Source organism: Chlorocebus sabaeus, chromosome 17 (genome assembly GCF_047675955.1).
Source record: "Chlorocebus sabaeus isolate Y175 chromosome 17, mChlSab1.0.hap1, whole genome shotgun sequence".
NCBI lineage: Eukaryota > Metazoa > Chordata > Mammalia > Primates > Cercopithecidae > Chlorocebus > Chlorocebus sabaeus.
The window spans coordinates 72,848,682-72,871,164 of NC_132920.1; the positions used below are offsets into that span (position 1 = coordinate 72,848,682).

Sequence of the window (22,483 nt, forward strand, 5' to 3'; positions counted from 1 at the left end):
GGTTGAAAGGCAGATGTATTCCAAGCATGGGATCCCCTCTGGAAAGACAAGGACAGAGATGAATAAATGACTAACGTGGCTTTGGATTCATTTGCGTGAGACTGTCAGAGCATACAAGGCACAGTAGGAGGTCAGACTCATAGACAGCCTAAACATTCTCCTTAATGTTTACGAGATTGCCTGCCTGGGATTCACTCTGTGAGGCAGCACCATGAGTGGAATGGTAAAAATGTGGACCTCGGCATCTGCAGTAACCTTGTTCTTACTAGTTCTGTGACCTTGAACAGGTAACTCAACCTCCTGACCTTTACTTGACCCAGATGTCAAAAGTGGAAAATTCTTAAAGTTTTAAGTTGACAGAATGCAGGTAAAGTGCTTAGCACAGCACCAGCCATCCAGCCAGGCACAACTCCTGAAGACCCACTCAACATTAAGTTGAAGAGAGCAAGATCTATGTCTTGCTCAACTTTGTGTCCCCGCCATCCAGCTCGGTGTCCAGCAGATGGATAGTGGGTGCCCAGGTTAAGTTCATTGCATCATAAAGACAGAGGCAGTTCCAGGCATTCCAATGATGACCAGAGAAATAAGAAAATGCTGCAGGGGTCAAGGAGGACAATACTAAATACTCGGAGATGCTTTCTCAAACTTAGCTTAGACACAAATTTTCCTCTCTCTACCTTCTATTTTGATCATGAAAATCATGTACTGTCCTGGAAGAAGTGAGAGGGGATTGGGTAGGAAGAGGGAGGCTGAGATAATTGAATAATGTAAACATGTCAACGTACATGACCCTGCTGACCAGGCATCTTCATTCACAGAGTATGATGGCTAAAACAGTTAGGAGCCCCAGAGAGCATCCCTCACACCTGGTCCTGCTTAGAGCAAGCCAGGCACACGTGATTTTTGGAAGCACTGATAGCAATCTCCTAGGAATGAAAAACTGAGATTGTATTCTTTTTAGACTCCAGCCATATGTTTTCTATTGTTTTCTTGATGGTCTTTTAATACTATAAATTTCATTCAACCAATATAATTCCATCCCAACAAGCTCTTCCCTCTCTTTTCCCTGGACAGTTTTGTTTTGCTATTAGGTCTTTCTTTACATTTACTGCTTATCACGTTGCAGTATTATGTATTCCTTGACTTCCACTGTTCTTGCCTTTCTTCTTATTTCCTCATAATGATATCTTGTTGCTTGCAATGCAGTTTCTTTGTGTGATCCTAATTACATTAGCAATCTAAGGGAAAAGAATATTATGTTTTCATGATTTTCAGTAGCAGTTCTATTTAAATGACTTTTCTGAACCACACATCGTCCTAACTATTGAATGAATGAACATTTCTTTTACTTTAGAAAGTTTTTTTATTCATGGAGGAAACTCAGAGGCTTATGCTCTTTCTGAAATGTACCTGAAGAACTTAAATCTATTCTAAGGCTTTCTTTTTTAGAAGATCCATACAAGAGTCCGCCTTGTAACAGAACACAAACATCTTTGAACTATGGAATAGCAAATCGTCATTTATTTCTTCAGCTAGCATTTAATAAACCCCCTAATACTTGCCAGAGATTATGCAGATGCTAAAGTAAAAAGCACAGTTCCTGGCATGAATAAATTCCAGTGGGTGAGACACACTGCCACGGATTTAGCTATACATCACAGTGCATTTGAAAGCACAGAGAAAGACCATCTACCCCAGTGGGGGGTGGTTAGGAAAGATTTCCTAGAGCACTTGGTGCTTGAGCTGAATCTGGAACAATTAGCATTTTAGGTAGAGTGCAAAGAGGCAGAATCCTGATGAATGGGCACACTGGTGACAGAAAAATCCAGATGGGCTGGAGAGCGGGCGGCATGCAGAGGAATGACTAGAGATGAGCATTTGGAGAGAGAAGCAGGGAGCCCTCACCATTCACTACTCTCTTCCGTCTAGAGCTGCCTGAAGTCTCCAGTAGAGCTTCTAAACAAATAAACCTCCCACGTTCATGAAACTCGGGGCCAAGTGTTGGAGTATCAAGAGTAGAAGACATAATCCCTGCATTCAAGGGTCTTACACAGTCTGGTGGAGGAAGCTAGTATATGAGCAAATAATTATAGTGTGGTGTGTTAGATACTAAGCTAGAGGTTAATAGAGAAGAGATCAACTGTTTTGTTGGAATCATAAAAGTTTCCATGAAAGAAGTGAGCTTTTTTTGAGACAAAGTCTCACTCTGTTACCCAGGCTGGAGTGCAGTGGCAAGACTGTGGAGGCTCACTGCAGCCTCAACCTCCTGGACTCAAGTGATCCTCCCGCCTCAGCCTCCCAAGTAGCTGCGAGCATAGGCATGTGCCATTATGCATGGCTAATTTTTTATTCTTTGTAGAGACAGGGGTCTCACTATGTTGCCCAGGCTGGTCTCAAACTCCTAGGCTCAAGCAATCCTCCCTCCTCAGCCTCCCAAAGTGCTGTGATTACACATGTAAGCCACTGCACCTGGCCAAAAGAAATGACTTTAAAGCAGAGTCTTGAAAACACAGCAGGATTTCAGGAAAAAGAAATAGCAAATGGAAGTAATTGAAGTTTATAATTGATTGGCTAGTGTTTTTGTGGACCTATACATACTTTATTGTTGCTGGAACCTAAAGTTCCAAGGAGGAAGTGGAAGGTGATAAGGCAAGAGAGATAGACAGAGGCCAGTTTATAAACAGCCATATAGGATGTGCTTCTAGGGAGTTTGATGTTTATCCTATAGTCCATGAAAAACTAATGAAGGACTTTAGAAGGGAGGTAATATGCCCTTACTTGCATTTTGAAAGGTTTGTTCTTTCTAAGGCTATAGCAGCGGAGATACACATGAGGGGGCAGCTTTGAGAGCTATCAGGACATGCCTGGTCTTCTTTTAACAAAAGTAAAATGACAGGGTCATCATTCTTCATATAAATCATTGATTTCAAAAATTTCTACAGGCCAGGTGCAGTGGCTCATGCTTGTAATCCCAGCACTTTGGGAGGCCAAGGCAGACGGATCACTTGAGCTTAGGAGTTTGAGACCAGCTTGGGCAACATAGGGAGACCCCCATCTCTACAAAAAATATAAAAATTAACCGGTGTAGGGATATAGCCTTGTAGGCCCAGCTACTCAGGAGGCTGAGATGGGAGGATTGGCAGATCTGGGAGGTCATGGCTGAAGTGAGCCATGATTGTGCCACTGCACTCCACCCGGCATGACAGAATGAGACCTTGTCTCAAAAAAATAGAAGAAGAAAAAAAGAAAGTCTATGCTTTTAAACATTCCCTCCACACTTATAAACCATATGACCTGATTTAGAACTTTCATATCTCACTTCGAATCTCTTTAATGTTTTTGTTTTCAACCCACAACACAGCCAGTTGAGAAGATCTATTTGATCTCCATCTTCAAAAACTTAATTCTAATAAGTAAGAATTTTTTAGCCTCAGTAATACACTGGCAAATGCTGAACAACCAACTCTTCTGGAGAAGGAAACCCTGATTTGTATTGTTTTCCAATTTCTGTAGTGTAAATACTCCTGTCATAGCTGTTTTCAAGCTACTAAAGTGACATCACTGAGCAGGAGTTGAGAAGACGAGCAATATTACATTATTAGATAGAATTTCCATGTTACAGACACAATAGAGGTGAACAACTCAAGAGCATAGACAGTAATATACAGTAAAATAATTAGAAAATGGTGAGGTTTGAGTACATATTACCTTTGTTTTTAATATAATGTACTTGATTGTAAGTCTATATAATCTAATTTTTAGTAATAGCTGTATTTAATAACCACCAAAATTCTTTTTTTTTTAAATACTAGTTCTAGGGTACATGTGCACAACATACAGGTTTGTTACATAGGTATACATGTGCCATGTTGGTTTGCTGCACCCATTAACTCATCATTTACATTAGGTATTTCTCCTAATGTTATCCCTCCCCCTCCCGGCCACCCTACCACAGGCCCCAGGGTGCGATGTTCCCCGCCCTGTGTCCAAGTGTTCTCATTGTTCCATTCCCACCTATGAGTGAGAACATGCGGTGTTTAATAACCACCAAAATTCTTAAAAGTAGTCAGTGCTTGGGAGTCAATGTAAGCTCGCTCAAGGCATCACTGCACATACTCCTCTTTTCTAAATAATTGAAATGATATTTATTAATCCAATTTTCACTATTTAATTCTCATACATAAAGTAGAAAAATCTGTAGGCAAAGCACTGGAGAAAAGGTAATACCACCTGAGGAGTGGTATGATGTATAAAAATAAATGATAAACCCATTAAGGGTTTTAAAATCTACTCTGTTTTGCATATTTATCATTATATGAGTATATTGAAATAACATAAAAGATAATCAGTTTCATTTTTAGTATTGATCAAAATTATAAGCCATAGATTTTAGTTTTAACTTTAGCTAGCTAGCTCATAAATAGTAAATTATGTAAGTAAAAAATGAAATTATTTAAGACCTGCATAAACTATGACTGGGTGAGTGCTAGAGTGCAATATTATCTATCAAATGCCTTCAAAATGTACTTTCTGTTAAAACAGCTCTGAAAGGAAAACAGAAAAGCAACAAGCAACTTTTGATGCATTATCTGAAAGAGTGCACATAACATCCCACCAAGAAACAACAGCAGATCCCCATTAGGGCAAAAAAGGCAGTTGGAAGTATGTGGGTTCACATCTGAGCAGATGCATCCCAAACCACAAATGTCTGAGCTACAGCCAGAGAGAACACACTGACATATGCTATAGCTTGTCCCTCTTCTACCACCATAGGAAAAAAAGAACTGCCAAAGATCCCACTCAGACTTCTCAATTCTCCAGAATTGATGCCATGGGAAAACCAGGAGGTAATGTGGGAGTGGGAACCAGACAGAGCGGGGTGGGATCCTGGTTTTGCCTCATACCAGTTGCTTGTTTTGGGGGGCAAGTCACTTAAGTTCTTTGAACCTCAGTTTCCCAAAATATAAATAGGAGAAGGGAATATCTTATCAAGTGCTATTGAAGACATACAAAGTACTTCACATAACAAGTGGTAGACAGATGTTATGAAAACACAATCACACAACAACAATAAAACCACCTTGGGATGTATGAAGATGGTTTTCCTTTTTTCCTGCCCACCCAGGCATCATTAGCTGCTTTGAAGATAGCAAAGAAGGTTTCTAGGCTGTTAGATTAGCTCTTCTGGTTTTACTCTTAATATGACTCGGGTTAGAGAATCTTCTCTTTATCTCTTTCTTTCCTTCCTCCTCTTATTCAACAAATATTTTTTACTGTGTCGGAAACTGTGCTAAGCTCTAAGCACACAACGTTCAGGAAGAATAGTAACAGGCATAGTAGAAGTGGTAACAACAATAGCTAACTTTTATTAACCACTGACTGTTGAATAAAAGACATCTAGGCCAGGCGCAGTGGTTCACACCTGTAATCCCAGCATTTTGGGAAGCCAGGGCGGGCAGATCATGAGGTCATAAGTTCGAGACCAGCCAGGCCAATGTAGTGAAACCTTGTCTCCACTAAAGATACAAAAAATTAGCCAGGTGTGGTGGCATGTACCTGTAATCCCAGCTACTCAGGAGGCTGAGGCAGGAGAATTGCTTGAACCTGGGAGGTGGAAATTGCAGTGAGCCGAGATTGCGCCATGCACTCCTGCCTGGATGACAGGGTAAGACTCCAACTCAAAAAAAAAAAAAAGACATCCATGTCTGCCTTTACCTAATTGACAGTCTGGTATAGGGAAACATATTTACATAATCGCTCAAGACCAGAAATTTCACATGTAACATATTTTTCTGAGTTTTTTTGATACAGGACACTAAGGCTGTATGAAACCTAAATGCTGGTAAACCAATTTGGAACCAAAGCTCAATACTAAGAAGTTAAATTAAAATTATTCTTTATTTTCTGCTGAATAATTTTGCTTAAATGTTTTTGGGGGCAAAATACAAAACCTATACTGAATAAAGAAGAGATTGGTGAAAAATATGTGGTTAGAGAAAGGGAGTAAGAATATTACAGATAAGTGATTCAGGAATAATTAGGATATAATTAATTGAAAGTTAATGATACAATTGCAAGGTAGGGTTTAGGCTTTTTAACCTATAAAACAATTTGGATTCCTGAAATCAGCTGTCACCTAAGATAGGCAATGGATGTTTTCTTTTTAAACTTTGCATTTGTTCCTAATCTTCCCACTTTCCACCAAGTGACAACAAATTTTGTCTCAGTGACTGATTCCCAGCCTGGGATCTACAAGTGTGGTAATGGAAGTCTATAGGCCATTTAATAGTTGAAAAAAAACAACAGGTTTAAATTTACCTGCAATAAGGCTACACAAACTAATTCAAATGTTATGTTTCTCTGCTTTCATCAGAAATTGCATCAAGTTATTGCAGGAACTAGTTATCTTAGGCAGATTAGCTATTGATGGCATCATGGAATTTGTTGATGAAATATCGTTTCAAAAGATGGGGCCCATGTTGTGGGAGGTATTGTAATAAGAGGTCTCTGGTTCTGAAAAGTTTAGGCTCCCTAGTTTAGTTAAGAAATATGTTATGGCGGGGACTGGTGGCTCATGCCTGTATTCCCAGCACTTGGGGAGGCTGAGGCAGGAGGACTGCTTGAGCCCAAGAGTTAGAGCCTGGGCAACATAGTGAGACCTCATCTCAAAACGAAAACAAAAACAAAAAAAAAGTGTATTATGTTGAAAACAAAAAGAACTTGGCTAGTTAATCCAGCAGTATTCTGCAGGAATAATTTATGAGGGAAAAAAACGCAAATTTCCATATTAATGTACATTTCCCTAGAGAGAATAGAGTGTTTTGCAAACACATTTGTATCTCAAAAATGCATGTAGTTCCATAAAAGACCATTTTAACAGCCTTTATATTTTGTAAGGGATGTTATTACTAGGTGTTATATCTTGGACTTCTGGTGATCACATGGAAAAGTTAGAATTGCATTGTGACTTTAACTTTCATTCAGGGTTTCAATGGACATTAAAAAGGCAAAACACTTAGTGTTCAGCCTCTTTTTTAGTGCGTTTTTCTGTTCTTAAGGTGTGTCTCACATGAGATGTTCTTAAATTGTCCACTGTCGTCTCAGTCTTTTATAATACACATCTGCAGAAGCCAAAAATAATTTGACGCATGACTTTTCCCCCCAGAGTTTCTTATTATATTGACTGGTAAACTATTTTGGTAACTTATATTAACAGTTGTAAAGATTAATATGTAATATGTTCTCATACAGAATTATGAAATTTCATGTTGCAAAACGGAAGTTTAAGGAAACATTACGTCCATATGATGTAAAAGATGTCATTGAACAATATTCTGCTGGTCATCTGGACATGTTGTGTAGAATCAAAAGCCTTCAAACACGGTAAGCAAAGAAAATGTCATTCCTTGTAAAGGAATGGGCATAGAAACTATCTAGGAAGAACTTCTCTTTAGTAGAGTAAACCTCTGAACTCCATATTTTTAGTTCATTTTTAGTGGGCAAATGGAATTTGCTTTTAACATTGATTTTATTTTGCTTTTAACATAGATATAACTCAGGCATTCAAAGCATCCAACTGTCTCATTTTCCTCATCTGTGAAAATGGAAAGAAAGTTAGTTCTTGCCTCATAGGGTTGTCATGAGGATTGAATGAGTTAATGCATATAATTCATAACATGTAACAGACCTGGCACTGTGCCTAATAAACATCAATGCTTGTTGCTGATGTTTGAATTATTACTGCTGCTCCTAAATTATCTAAATTCCATTTATTATCTAAATTCTAATCATCCTTTGGGCATAACGTAGTATTTGTCCTTCATTAAGTTTCATCCAACCATCCAACCTGTGAAGACAGGCCTTTCTCTGACCTTTATACAGTAGTAGAGTCTACTGCAGAGCACAAGAGCACTCAGAATCTTGGTGTGCTGGGTCAAAGTTGAGACTTGGCCCTTGTGTTGTTTCCCGGTCACGAGTGTGTTCACCTTGCTGTGGGCTAAGATTGAGCTCTTTCCTTCATTCATGTCCTGTATGGCTCTAGATATATAGTATCCTTCTAGTAGCATCTTACTGAGTGATTAAAAGAAATGAATTCCATATGTTAATTCCAACCACATATAGTTGATTGTGATTATCTCAAAGCCAAAATATTTAGTAAGTTCAGTTTTTGAAGAGCCTTGCTTTATTATCAGCACAAATCACCAGCATTTGTGATTGTATAGTGCCCAAAATGCAAGGACTGAGTCTTGAACTTTTTTTATGTCCCCACAGCACACTTAGCCCAGTGTGAGGCATAGAATGGGCCCTTAGTAAAACACCTGTTCATCAATTGCTATAGAAATAACAATTTGTTAATTCATTCAGCAGGTAATTATTGAGCCCATCGTGTGTGCCAGGACCTGTGGACGTCCAGAGACTGATAAAATAATGACCCAGACTTTGTAGTTTGCAGTTTAGTAGCTTAGATGTCATGGCAGGAAGTGAGTACTGCCTGTGTTTCTCCGCAGACAAAGTCAACTGGAAAATTGTCAATACTCTTGAGAATTCAATTCTAAACACGTACAAAAAAAGAAGAAAGTGATTCTCATTTAGGCTGATCAAGTTTTCTTGGAAATTGCTTTAATTCATTCTGTAACATCTGTAACACGACCAGAGATTGTGGTCATATTACAAACTCTGCCTAGATGGCCATGGCCTTCTAAGTTCTTTAATAAAACTGTCTATGACTCCCAAGGTTTTATAAAGTTGAACTGCTACAGAATTTATAGAACCAATCTTGGGTTTCTAGCTCATGTATTTTCTCCAACTTGAATTCCAAAAGAAAAAGACCACAGCTTTCTTATCTGCTTATCTTTCACATAAGTACAATAAATGCTCATAGACTAATCTGTTCTATTAATGTAAGATAACTATAGTTATGATTTTTGTCATATTTTGAAATGGTTAAATTCAGGAACTGCCTGATCAGAGATAGAAACATATTACTTTGTAGTTTAGGACACTTTTACTTCAGAAGATCACCCGTAAGTGATTTTATCTTGGACCAGAATAATGAGAAAATTAATCTCATGTGTAATCTCATGTTAAAATAAGCATATCAACTGGAAGAAGTTCTTTCTTATTTCATCTTACATAAATTGAAGATAACTGTTTTTAATTTTTTTTTTTTCCAAAACTCTTCATTCTGGCCTAGGGCAATCTCCACCTTCAGCCCTCATAATCAGATCTCCTCTTTCTCTGATAGTGTTGATCAAATTCTTGGAAAAGGGCAAATCACATCAGATAAGAAGAGCCGAGAGAAAATAACAGCAGAACATGAGACCACAGATGATCTCAGTATGCTCGGTCGGGTGGTCAAGGTTGAAAAACAGGTACAACTCAACTACGCTGGGTAACTTTTTAGCCAGAATTTTTTAAATCAAAATGTATTGCCGGGCGCAGTGGCTCACGCCTGTAATCCCAGCACTTTGGGAGGCCGAGACGGGCGGATCACGAGGTCAGGAGATCAAGACCATCCTGGCTAACACGGTAAAACCCTGTCTCTACTAAAAATACAAAAAATTAGCCGGGCGTGGTGGTGCATGCCTGTAGTCCCAGCTACTGGGAGGCTGAAGCAGGAGAATGGCGTGAACCCGGGAGGCGGAGCTTGCAGTGAGCCAAGATGGTGCCACTGCACTCCAGCCTGGGCGACAAAGCGAGACTCCGTCTCAAAAAAAAATAATAATAAATAAATTTTATTATAGGCAATTGTATGTATTACAGTGATTATTTTAAAATAAATAAAATCACAAAATAGTGAATAAAATTAAATGTTCTTTGTGTGTAGATAGTGCTCTCTGAAATACTTTGGATTTCCATTTAAGGAATAGAAAATTTCATCTCATCAATTAATAGTTAATTGGAACCAACTGTAGATTTCCAATAGTTGAAAATTGTTTAAAAATAACAAAGATCTATTCTTCATTTGTGTTTTGGTTGTTTTTATTGTTTCTTTTTTTGGGTCACTACTTTTCTCTTTTTTTTTTTTTTTTTTTTGAGAGAGTCTCACTCTATTGCCCAGGCTGGAGTGTAGTGGCGTGTTCCCGGCTCACTGCAACCTTCGCCTCCAGGGTTCAAGTGATTCTTATGCCTCAGCCTCCCAAGTAGATGGGATTACAGGCATGTGCCACCACACCTGGCTAATTTTTGTATTTTTAGTAGAGACAGATTTCACCATGTTGGCCAGGCTTGTCTCAAACTCCTGACCTCAGGTGATCCACCTGCCTCGGCCTACCAAAGTGCTGGGTTTACAGGCATGGGCCACAGCACTCATCAGGTCACTCCTTTTAAAAATAAAACAAGGCCAGGTGTGGTGGCTCATGCCTGTAATCCCAGCACTTTTGGAGGCCGAGGCGGGCAGATCACAAGGTCAGGAGTTCAAGAGCAACCTGACCAACATGGTGAAACCCAGTCTCTACTAAAAATAAAATAAAATAAATAAAACCTTATTATAATTCTGATGACACATTGAATGTTTGTTAACCTCAAGTCTGTTGTATCTTCATATAAAAAGACAATTTTCCAGAAATCAAATGGCTCCCCCAATTTAATCGAAAATACTTCATGTATTAATTCTGGAGCATTTTGTACCTTTTTTTTTTATATGCCTTTAAATTCAGAATCACCTAGAGTGATACTTAGCGTCTTGATTTCATTATAGAATAAGTTCCTTACTAGACTTCTGTAGTTTCAGAATGTCTTCATAGAGGAGACTTAGGAAAGACAATCTGGTGTGAATGGGAAGTCTTTTTTTTTTTTTCCAGACAGGGACTTCTCTGTCACCCAGGCTGGAGTGCAGTGGCACAATCATGGCTTACTGCAGCCTCTACCTCCTGGGCTCAGTCAATCCTCCCAATTCAGTCTTCCTAGTAGCTGGGACTAAGGGCAAGCACCACCACACCCGGCTAATTTTTGTATTATTTTTGGTAGAGATGAGGTCTCGCCATGTTGCCCAGGCTGGTCTCAAACTCCTGGGCTCAAGTGATTCTCCTGCCTCAGTCTCCCAAAGTGCTGGCATTACAGGCGTGAGCCACTGCACCCAGCCTGGAATGGAAAGTCTTAAAGTTGTATTTTTATAGTGCTTATATGACTTTTAAGAGGCACTATTTAAAGAAGTGGCGGTGGGAGAGATGCTAATAAAGACTATATAGAAGCCAAAGTGTCCCTATCTTCCTATGTCCTCCCCGACCCCATCATTGCTAAATGCTACATTCACTAAGGGTCAAGACTGCATCATACTTTATGTACAATATTTCTTTAGATGTGTTGGCACACCTTGGCTTCATTTTTTAGAATTAAAAAATGAAGTCCATTCCTAATAACAGATTATACTCATGTGTAACCATTTTCCTCACTTCTAGGTACAGTCCATAGAGTCCAAGCTGGACTGCCTACTAGACATCTATCAACAGGTCCTTCGGAAAGGCTCTGCCTCAGCCCTCGCTTTGGCTTCATTCCAGATCCCACCTTTTGAATGTGAACAGACATCTGACTATCAAAGCCCCGTGGATAGCAAAGATCTTTCGGGTTCTACACAAAATAGTGGCTGCTTATCCAGATCAACTAGTGCCAACATCTCAAGAGGCCTGCAGTTCATTCTGACGCCAAATGAGTTCAGTGCCCAGACTTTCTACGCGCTTAGCCCTACTATGCACAGTCAAGCAACACAGGTGCCAATGAGTCAAAGTGATGGCTCAGCAGTGGCAGCCACCAATACCGTTGCAAACCAAATAAACACGGCACCCAAGCCAGCAGCCCCAACAACTTTACAGATCCCACCTCCTCTCCCAGCCATCAAGCATCTGCCCAGGCCAGAAACTCTGCACCCAAACCCTGCAGGCTTACAGGAAAGCATTTCTGACGTCACCACCTGCCTTGTTGCCTCCAAGGAAAATGTTCAGGTTGCACAGTCAAATCTCGCCAAGGACCGTTCTATGAGGAAAAGCTTTGACATGGGAGGAGAAACTCTGTTGTCTGTCTGTCCCATGGTGCCAAAGGACTTGGGCAAATCTTTGTCTGTGCAAAACCTGATCAGGTCAACCGAGGAACTGAATATACAACTTTCAGGGAGTGAGTCAAGCGGCTCCAGAGGCAGCCAAGATTTTTACCCCAAATGGAGGGAATCCAAATTGTTTATAACTGACGAAGAGGTGGGTCCTGAAGAGACAGAGACAGACACTTTTGATGCCGCACCGCAGCCTGCCAGGGAAGCTGCCTTCGCATCAGACTCTCTAAGGACTGGAAGGTCACGATCATCTCAGAGCATTTGTAAGGCAGGAGAAAGTACAGATGCCCTCAGCTTGCCTCATGTCAAACTGAAATAAGTTCTTCATTTTCTTTCCAGGCATAGCAGTTCCTTTAGCCATACATATCATTGCATGAACTATTTCGAAAGCCCTTCTAAAAAGTTGAAATTGCAAGAATCAGGAAGAACATGAAAGGCAGTTTATAAGCCCGTTATCTTTTAATTGCATGAAAATGCATGTTTAGGGATGGCTAAAATTCCAAGGTGCATCAACATTAACCCACTCATTTAGTAATGTACCTTGAGTTAAAAAGCCTGAGAAACCAAACACAGCTAATGCTATAGGGTGTATGAATATGTCAAGTTTAGGTCATTTAGAAGATTTGACACTGTATTTTGAAATTATGGGAGTAAACACCTTCAAATTTCAGGCATTTCTGCTTTGTGACTAAATACAAACTACATTTTCAAGATTAGGCCATAATGTATATTTAAACACAATGGCTATCAACAGCTGCTAATAAGGTATCAACTAAAGCAGAATTGGGGAACAATAGAAATGGCTGCTTATTTCAAGATATATTTGCCAACCCGTTCCTATTCAGTCATTTTATTATTAATGTAATTTGAATGTCAATTTGTGTGCTTTTGGTGATTTAGCGCTGTGGCAAGCAATTTTGCACATCATTTTCATGTTGTTCTTTATGACAAGAATGTTCTTCAATTAGAAAATGTGCAAATAATGAAATTCAGGGCCAGTGGGGCAAATAGACTATCTGACATATTTGAGTTTATGAAAACGTATTCCCTGATGGCAGAATCAACTTTATAAGTAGTCAACTTCTACACAAGCGTGTGAAATACTGGTCAGTAGAACAGCCATTGTGATTGGACTGGTTTCTCTGCAGTGGCGCCAACCCCAGGCTTGCCAATACTGCCCATGTAAAGGGCAAGTGTGAGACGCTATTCTCATTTTGCTGACATACAGGTAGGACCCTGGGGGACAGGACATTTGAGTGGGACTGAGATAGGAAAGGCTTGAAAAGAATCCAGAAACACCACCAGGAAGTTGGCAAAGTAAAAGAAAATGACTTCCCCCTCAAAGGGCATGAGAGGGAGAGAAACAAACCAAAATAGAAGAACTAGACTTTTTAGAAAATGAGAGTATTGCTAGGGAATTCAACTACCTAATCTTCCCTTATTCTTATATATAAGCAGAGAATTTTTGCAAGGTATTTATTTTTTAATATGCCCTGAATGTCTTTTGCTATTATGTGTACATTTTGCATATGAAAGTCTAAGACGAAACTTCCTTTACTTTTTATACTGTAGTGAAAATTTTCTATTCTTCCCAAGAATATTGTCCCAAATCTGAAATTACCGGTTCAATTTCCTGATATAAACATTTACAATTAGAAGCTAGATAGTACTGGCAGGGTCTGCACACCAGAACTTAAATATATCACAGCAGCAGAAAGACCAAGGGAAACAAAACGACAAATGTATTTATCAGAAAGCAAGCAATGCTGACTGCTTGTCAGAGACCCATCCAGCTGTCTTAGGTCGTCAGAACTTCAGCCAACATGACGACATTCAAAAGAAAAGAACATAAGAGATAGCATCAATTCCATTAAACCCTAGCCACAGGAGGATTCAAGAAAGGAAGTTGTTTCCTTGGCAAACATTAATGCTGCCCCCAGAAGTACTTCTCCAGCAGCCAAGCAGAATGATCAGGGATATCAAGTGGATGTTCAAAGGAAGAAGGAGGGCCGGGCGCGGTGGCTCAAGCCTGTAATCCCAGCACTTTGGGAGGCCGAGACGGGCGGATCACGAGGTCAGGAGATCGAGACCATCCTGGCTAACACGGTGAAACCCCGTCTCTACTAAAAATACAAAAAACTAGCCGGGCGAGGTGGCGGGCGCCTGTAGTCCCAGCTACTCGGGAGGCTGAGGCAGGAGAATGGCGTGAACCCGGGAGGCGGAGCTTGCAGTGAGCTGAGATCCGGCCACTGCACTCCAGCCCGGGCTACAGAGCAAGACTCCGTCTCAAAAAAAAAAAAAAAAAAAAAAAAAAAAAGGAAGAAGGAGGCCCTGAACTCCACCAATCCTCCCCAGTCCTCCCCAGCCCTCCCCAACAGGTTTTCTCCATCATTGACTCTCCCCTGCTTTTCTTCATTAACTCCTTATTCATTCCCTGCCAGTATGTTGCTTCTGAACTTCACCAGGCCTTAACCAGCCTCCATCCCCAAGTCAACCAGCTCTCTGCTTTACCTAAAATGTGCTTCTCAACCTTTTAGAACCTTGTCCCTTTTGATAAACATGGAAATTTTTAAAGCTTCCTTTTCTCATACCACTTGGATTCTGAGACAGTTGGAATCATTTAGAATCTTTTTGGCTGCTGGAAACACATAGAAGATAAAGGCTAAATTTTACACTTCAGTTAAGACTTTGTCAATCCTTTTAAGCAATTGTTTTCATTTTCAAAATACAGAATGTTAGTAAATTATGAAAATCAGTTTTTCATCTTCATTCAACCTGAAGTGATGATTCCCCCTCCCAAGATTCCCCCTTCCCAAGAACATTGCATACACACACGTACATACACACACACCCCTCCACTGACCTAAAGCCACACACCTGCCATGACTGGGCAGGCTGTCTCCCAGTATTAACAGAGGAAGAGGAGGGAGGCAGCAACTTTCAGGTAGCACTGATTCTTGGACATACTCTGTCCTGGGTCGAACCCCACTGGCAGCAGGAATTCTGAATGTATTGGGGACCCCTCCTTAGGCCTCGTTAAGCCTCAAACACAGTACAGCTCACCCAGCATTGCTGAAGACCGAAGATTCAGAAAGAAAACCTACACACAACACTGAGGTCTTAATCATAGCAAAATGTGATAAACCATGTTGTGAAAAACTTTTATACATTGAAGCCGTGACCATTTTGTGTCTATCTTACTCTAGCACAAAAACTGGGGGATGTTAAAAGATAGTTGTGTGGAAACTGTAAGGTTCTGTCTGTCGCGTTACTCTCTGTGGAAATGAGAGGGGTCTCGCATTTACACTAAGCAAAGTTCCATTGGTCAGTTTTAATGATGTCTTGAAGCACAATTTAGCTGAGCACTGAGTAGCCATATGCTTTCTCAGTACAAGTGTGTCTGCCTTCAACATGTAGGGTTGATCAAGCTATTACTTAATTGCAAATATCCCTTGTATGAGATTAACTAAAAAAATTTTGCTATGTCTAATCTAAACGTTTGCATTTTGTTGAACTAAATTAATATTTGTAGATTGCAAGTTTTGTTTAAAATAACTTTATTGAGTTTTTAAGTCCTGATCTGTCCTAAGGTGCCTTTCTCACCTCCCATTGATTCAGTGATTCTGAAGTTCTTAATTTGCAAGTAAAATAAGTCTACTAGAGAGGAGGAAATCAGGCACGAAGCGACCAATTCTCATGCCCATTTGCAAAGCAAAACTATAAGGATGATGAAACCTGGGTAACTAAATTAATGGATCATTTCACTAAATCAGATTGAGGAAATATCATAAATATTAACTTGTTTCCCTAGAAGCTGATATTTTTCGCCTTAAATGACATGGTTGTGTTTTTGTAAAAGAAACTTAATCTAATATAATTATGTGCATTTAAGTGAGCAGTTCTGAGTCATGTATGACAATGCAATTGTCTGTTTCCTGAAAACAAATAAATCAGGAACACCATATCCATTTCAAGCTACCATTAAAGTGTAATTTCCTTTGCTCTCTTTTACTGGGATTATTTGTTTTAAAGTAAAATATTAAAAAGATGTCTATAAACAGCTAGTGTGACTATTTTTATCTGGAACTAACTAGATGGTTCTGAACTGACTGGACCAAGTCTACCAAACTGACTGTATACAGATTTTGGACTGAAATATAAAAATTATCTTTTTGCAGTGTTACTGAAGAAGTCTTTGGTATTTTGGGAAGGGGGGAGATTTGCATATGCTTCTGGGGTTTTTGTGAGAAATATTAATTCGAAATTGATTATAACTCACATACCACATATTCACGTGAGTTTCGTTTTAACTATAATAAAGGGATTTGCTAAACAACGTTAAGAAATGGGGACCAGGTGGGTGCCCAAATGCTGCAGCCTCTGGCTACTCAGAACTACCATTTTAAGCACCTACCCAGCTCTGCCTCACCAGGGAAGGGCTTCTGCTCCCAAAGGACCTTTTTTCTTCTTACCTAAAAAAAAAATCCCATTTTTTCAATTTCACTACCAATTTTGCGCTAAGTTCCAAGGGTTAATCCCAGTGCAATTACTTTCAAGGAGATAAATTTTCAAGAGATAAAACTCTGGAATACAAAGCAACAAAGCCCAACAGAGATGTTTTAGACAGGAGGAAGAATTAGGGAGTGTTATCCTGGAGGGAGGAAGAGGCTTCCCACTATGGCTGTAAAGAGATCAAATAGGTATGTGCCTGTTCTATCAACTTCTAGATGAGGGAAAAGAAAATTGTGTATAGTATATGCTTGCTTGACCAACTTAAAAATGTTAAACCGCTTCCAAACATTTTTGGAAATACTTTAGCAGTACTTCCCACTCCCACCATTTAAAACAAAATATACTTACAACAGTCATTCTGTCCTAACCATTCATGAAAATGGGCTGCCAGATCTTGACGTAACAACTTTTATCAGTCTAGATTCAACTGCTTCAAGAATCTGGTACAAGTAAAAAGTATCTTTGAAAAAATTTAAATTTTATCTTACACAGCTTTGAGATTTGAAAACAAAATAGAAATCTAAAAATGTTTTGAAAACAAAAATAGGCCGAGCACAGTGGCTCACGCCTGTAATCCCAGCACTTTGGGAGGACAAGGTAGTTGGATCCCGTGAGGTCAGGAGTTCGAGACTAGCCTGACCAATATGGTGAAACCCCGCCTCTACTAAAAACACAAAAATTAGCCAGGCATGGTGGTGTGCGCCTATAGTCCCAACTACTCAAGAGGCTGGACATGAGAATTGCTTGAACCCAAGAGGCAGAGGTTGCAGTGAGCCAAGACTGCAGAGATCATGCCACTGCGTGATTTGTTTTTGAAATATTTCTGCTACATTTCTGTGTGGGTACAGCCTAGGTATCATAATGGAGGAGTGAATATCTCAAACACTGGCGTGAGATTATGAGCACTTAAAGTAGCTCTACCAGTAGATAGCTTTATGATCTTCAGCAAGTCACTGATTTCTTAGTGCACTGGTTTTCCCATGTAAAATTGAGATAATACTGACTACAGGCGTTTCTGTTTTGAAATGTAGCAGATACATTATGTGCAAACTATCGATTTAGGCACTGCCCTGGAACCACAGCACCACAAAACTGGTGAATGGCAAAACTTTCCTGTTCAAATAAATAGGAAGGTCAAAGGTACATTGAAATGATATATTACTCTTTGCCTAGTCACATGATTTACTTCATTTCTGTTACCATGTTGGCGACTATTTTAAGTCCAGTATGCCCTAGGATAGATATCAGGGTTCTAGGGTTTCCATACAGTGTCACAACACCTGCACCTACTTTTAGAACTTTTCACCTGTATGCTTTTTTAGGTTTGTTTTTGTTTTGTTTGTTTGTTTTGTTTGATTGTTTTTGGAGACAGTCTCTCTCTGTCACCCAGGCTGGAGTGTGGTGGTGCAATCTCAGTTCACTGCAACCTCTACCTCCCAGGTTCAAGCAATTCTCATGCCTCGGCTTCCTGAGTAGCTGGGATTACAGGTGTACACCACCATGCCGGGCTAATTTTTTGTGTTTTAGTAGAGATGAGGTTTCACCATGTTGCCCAGGCTGGTCTCAAACTCCTGAGTTCAGAGGATCCACCCGCCTTGGCCTCTAAAAGTGCTAAGATTTACAGGCATGAGCCACCGTGCCCAGCTGCTTTTTTTATCTTTGGTGACACTCATCCGTTTCCATTACTTGCTGCTGCTTCCTTCTCTGTTCCTTTGCCTGCATCACTGTGACTTACTTCCTGTATCACCAATCCCTATCCATTCCTGTGCCCCCCGAGTAACTAGGTACTCACACCCTACCCTTGCTGCAGCTCAGGGTGCCACTCACCCTCACATAAGCCATGACGACATCACACCATGTACACACCCAACACACAGATGCTTTTCAGAAGTGCTGGCGCTCCTCATCTGAGTCCTTGGCCAATGCTGCAATGCCCCGTTCCACCCCCCTTACCAGAAATCCCTCTGCTTGCTTGGTGGGAGAGGAGGCAAACTCCACTCCAGGATGGGAACTCCTTGCTCTTTTTTTTTTTTTTTTTTTTTTTTGAGACAGGCTGGGGTGCAGGGGCGCGATCCCAGCTCACTGCAACCTCAACCTTTTGGGTTCAAGCAATTATCCTGCCTCAGCCTCTGTAGTAGCTGGGATGACAGGTGTGTGCCACCATGCCTGGCTAATTTTGGGGTTTTATTTTTTGTTGTTGTTGTTGTTTTATTTTTCCGAGATAGAGTTTTGCTCTTGTTGCCCAGGCTGGAGTACAATGATGCGATCTCAGCTCACTGCAACTTCCACCTTTTGGGTTCAAGCGATTATCCTGCCTCAACCTCCTGAGTTGCTGGTATTACAGGCATGCAACACCATGCCCATCTAATTTTTGCATTTTTAGTAGAGACAGGGTTTCACCATGTTGGCCAGGTTGGTCTCAAACTCCTGACCTCAGGTCATCCACCCTCCCGGCCTCCCAAAGTGTTGAGATTACAGGTGTAAGCCACCACACCCAGCCTAATTTTTGTATTTTCAATAGAGATGGGTTTTACCATGTTGGTAAGACTGGTCTTGAACTCCCGACCTCAGGTGATCCACCCATCTCAGCCTCCCAAAGTGCTGGGATTACAGGCGTGAGCCACCACACCTGGCCACTCCTTGCCTTTAGGGTAAACTAATTCTTCCACTCTGGGTTCCCAAGCCCTTGGTTGTCACCTGCTGCCCTCTGCTTCCCCATATCTGCAGCATCTCACCCTTTCCCCTCATAAATATGCTTAAGCCTCTCTCCCATGTTACCAACAACTTTCCAGTACCCTCCCTTCCTCTTTATTTTACTCTATACATCATCTTGACTTTAGAAACAAACTGCATCTTATAAAATAAATTATATAAAGTACTTCCATTTGCACAGCATCCACCCACTAACCAGCACATGACAGTCAGAATCACGCCCACCCAGCACCACAGAAAAGCTGCACTAGAAATTCATCCATGACCTCTTAAAGGCTAATTCAAGGGACACCTTCAACCGGCATGCCTTTTGGCTTTTGTGTAATAGTGGACACTGCAATCACTCTTTCTTTCTCTTAAAATGTCTCATCTTTTAGAACGCCACCCCTTTCCAGTTTGTGTCTGTAAGTTATGGAGAAAAAATAAAAAAGGATTTTTCCTGAACTCTCACTCAACCATCAACACAGAAGACTGCTGTGACCTCTGGTCGCCAAGATATGTATGGGGATTTCTCCCCACTGTCAAAAGACAAGATTACAACACATTCAGTCTGAAGATCTTAATTGGTTTTTGTTTGCAATTCTAAAATTGGGCAACACCTCCTTCTATACAATTGAATGAATGTTACAGTGAGTCAAGCAGAGGAGGCTGGTTTTATAAACTGAAAAGAGCTGAGAAGAGCAGAAACAGTAAACAAAATGCAGATTAGTTTCAGTTAATTTCCTCATAAAAGTTAAAGCAAAGGGAACTTCTTTAGCATGTTGGCTAAAACTGGCCTGTTTGGAAATTTAGTTATTGTCTCTATCTCTCTTGATTTCTCGAAAAGTCAAACAACTTAGTTTTGGCTTGGTGATGTCTAAGTTTAGCATGAGTGATTCTGTTGTGGTTTGGTCTGTTGGGCCTGGCAGTAGTAGTTCAATCCAAATCAATGGGCTCCTATAAATTTCCTTTAACACCACCAACAGCCAATCAATCAGTTTTGCAGTGGACACAGCTGGGTGTCTTCTAATTAAATTCAATTCTGGGCTGGGCTTGGTGGCTAACACCTGTAATCCTATAATCCCAGCACTTTGGGAGGTGGAGGTGGGCAGATCCCTTGAGCTCAGGCATTCGAAACCAGCCTGGACAACATGATGAAACCCCACCTCTACTAAAAATACAAAAATTAGCTGGGCGTGGTGGCAGGCGCCTGTAGTCCCAGCTTCTCGGGAGACTGAGGCAGGAGAATCACCTGAGCCCGGGAGGCGGAGGTTGCAGTGAGCTGAGATCATGCCACTGCACTCCAGCCTGGGCTACAGAGCTGAGCCCCATCTCAAAAAAAAAGAAAAAAAGAAAAAAATAATAATTTTGAATTATCTACCTGGAAGTACCATTAGATCCCACAGACTGATGGCTCAGTCCCACCAGACTGCCCTCCACTTCAGATACCAATCACAAGCCCCAGGTTGTTTTACCTCGGGTTGTGACCAACTAGGGATAAATCAGGATTCCTACTCCTAGGACTGGACTCATTTGCTAGAGCAGCTCACAGAACTCAGGGAAACACATTTACTGGTTTATTATAAAGTATGTTTCAAAGGATATGGATGAAGACATGCATAGGGCAGGGTTATGAGGGAAAGAGTGCAGAGCTTCTACCCCCTCCCCAGGCATGCCACCCTCCAGGAAGCTCCGAGTGTTAAGGTATCCAGGATCTCCACAAACCCAGTCCTTTTATGGTTTTATGGAGCTTCATTACATCGACAGGATGGATTAAATCACTGGCCATTGGTGATTAGCTCAACTTTCAGCCCCTCTCCCCTTCCCAGAGTTAGAGGTGGGGCTGAAAAGTTCACATCTTGACCTTCCCTGTGACCAGTCCCCATCCTGAAGCTACCCAGGGGCTCTCAGCCACCAGTCATCTCATTAGCATACTAACGACACTCATCAATTTGCAGATTCCAAAGGTTTTAGGAGCTGTATGTCAGGAAACAGGACTAAGACCAAATACTGTACATATTTCACACTGCCACAGTCCTACCTCTCTGGCTTGGTCATCTTTATAGACTTCTCCAAGCTCCTATTGTTTCTCATTTATTTTTTTTTTTAATTTGTTTATTTTTGCCAGGCCCCTCCATCACATGGAAATATTTCATTTTTTAATCTCCTATTTGCTGAGTGAAGGAGAACAATCAATTCAGCGACTTGAGCTGATTTAACTTTTTTTTTTTTTTTTTTTTTTGAGACAGAGTCTCACTCTGTCACCCAGGCTGGAGTGCAGTGGCATGATCTCGGCTTACTGCAACCTCCGCCTCCCAGGTTCAAGCAATTCTTGCCTCAGCCTCCTGAGTAGCTAGGATTACAGGCATATGCCACCATGCCCAGGTAATTTTTGTATTTTTAGTAGAGACGGGGTTTCATCATGTTGGCCAGGCTGGTCTTAAACTCCTGACCTTATGATCTGTCAGCCTTGGCCTCCCAAAGTGCTAGGATTACGGGTGTCAGCCACCATGCCTGGACTGTTTCACATTTCTTAACTGTAGGTGTTCCCATGGATTCCATCAGCCTCTTCCCTTTTCTCCCTCGGACTCCATGCTCTCCCCAGGTGGTCTTGCTTATGATTTCAACTAATGCAGAATGATCCCGCCCAATCACCAACCCAGATGTCCCTCCTGAACATCACCTCTAGATTCTTCCCTAGGGCCCAAAGTCACCACAAATGTCCCAGATTAAAACAACTTAAGGGCAGGGATATCTCACTCACATTATACCTCTAGCTTCTCACACAATACTATGTAGTAGAGACTCAATATGTTAATGAACAGGTGTTTTGTTCACCCCAGGACTTTTATTTGGCTTTCAACAACTTCCAACCCCTAATTTCAGAGGCTCTGCAGTCAAGAGGAAAGTGCAATCATTAAGCCTCATTCACACTGTGTCACAAATTTAATGTTACTTTTCCCAAAGGTCTTTACTGTATAAAGTAATCTGTTACTTTTCCAAAGGGGCCTGGGAAGAAATTAATGCCATATAACCAGTAATCATATTTCTACAAGACTAGGACCTAAAGAGCCCCACTCCCATCCCACTTAGACCTCACATTGTTGGTCTCTACTCCTCCCCATGCCCCAAAACAACTGACTCAGACCCCATAGATGACACCCATGCCTAGACTTTGACCACTCATCAGAAAGACTGCCTTCTGTCAAACTTCACTGTAGACCCCAAGGAAAAAAG

General features: G+C 40.9%; 1 protein-coding gene across 4 annotated transcripts in view; it reads left to right on the forward strand.

Moving 5' to 3' along the window:
- KCNQ5 (potassium voltage-gated channel subfamily Q member 5) overlaps window positions 1-16,103 on the forward strand; it is a 573,789-nt gene extending 557,686 nt beyond the window's left edge. For all 4 annotated transcript variants that reach the window (XM_008013505.3, XM_008013506.3, XM_073006154.1 and 1 more), the window contains 3 exons: window positions 7,252-7,383; window positions 9,245-9,371; window positions 11,400-16,103. In XM_008013505.3, the coding sequence (XP_008011696.1) occupies window positions 7,252-7,383; window positions 9,245-9,371; window positions 11,400-12,362 (1,222 nt within the window). In that variant the 3' untranslated portion in view covers window positions 12,363-16,103. The remainder of the gene's footprint in view (window positions 1-7,251; window positions 7,384-9,244; window positions 9,372-11,399) is intronic.
- Window positions 16,104-22,483: the final 6,380 nt, after the last annotated feature.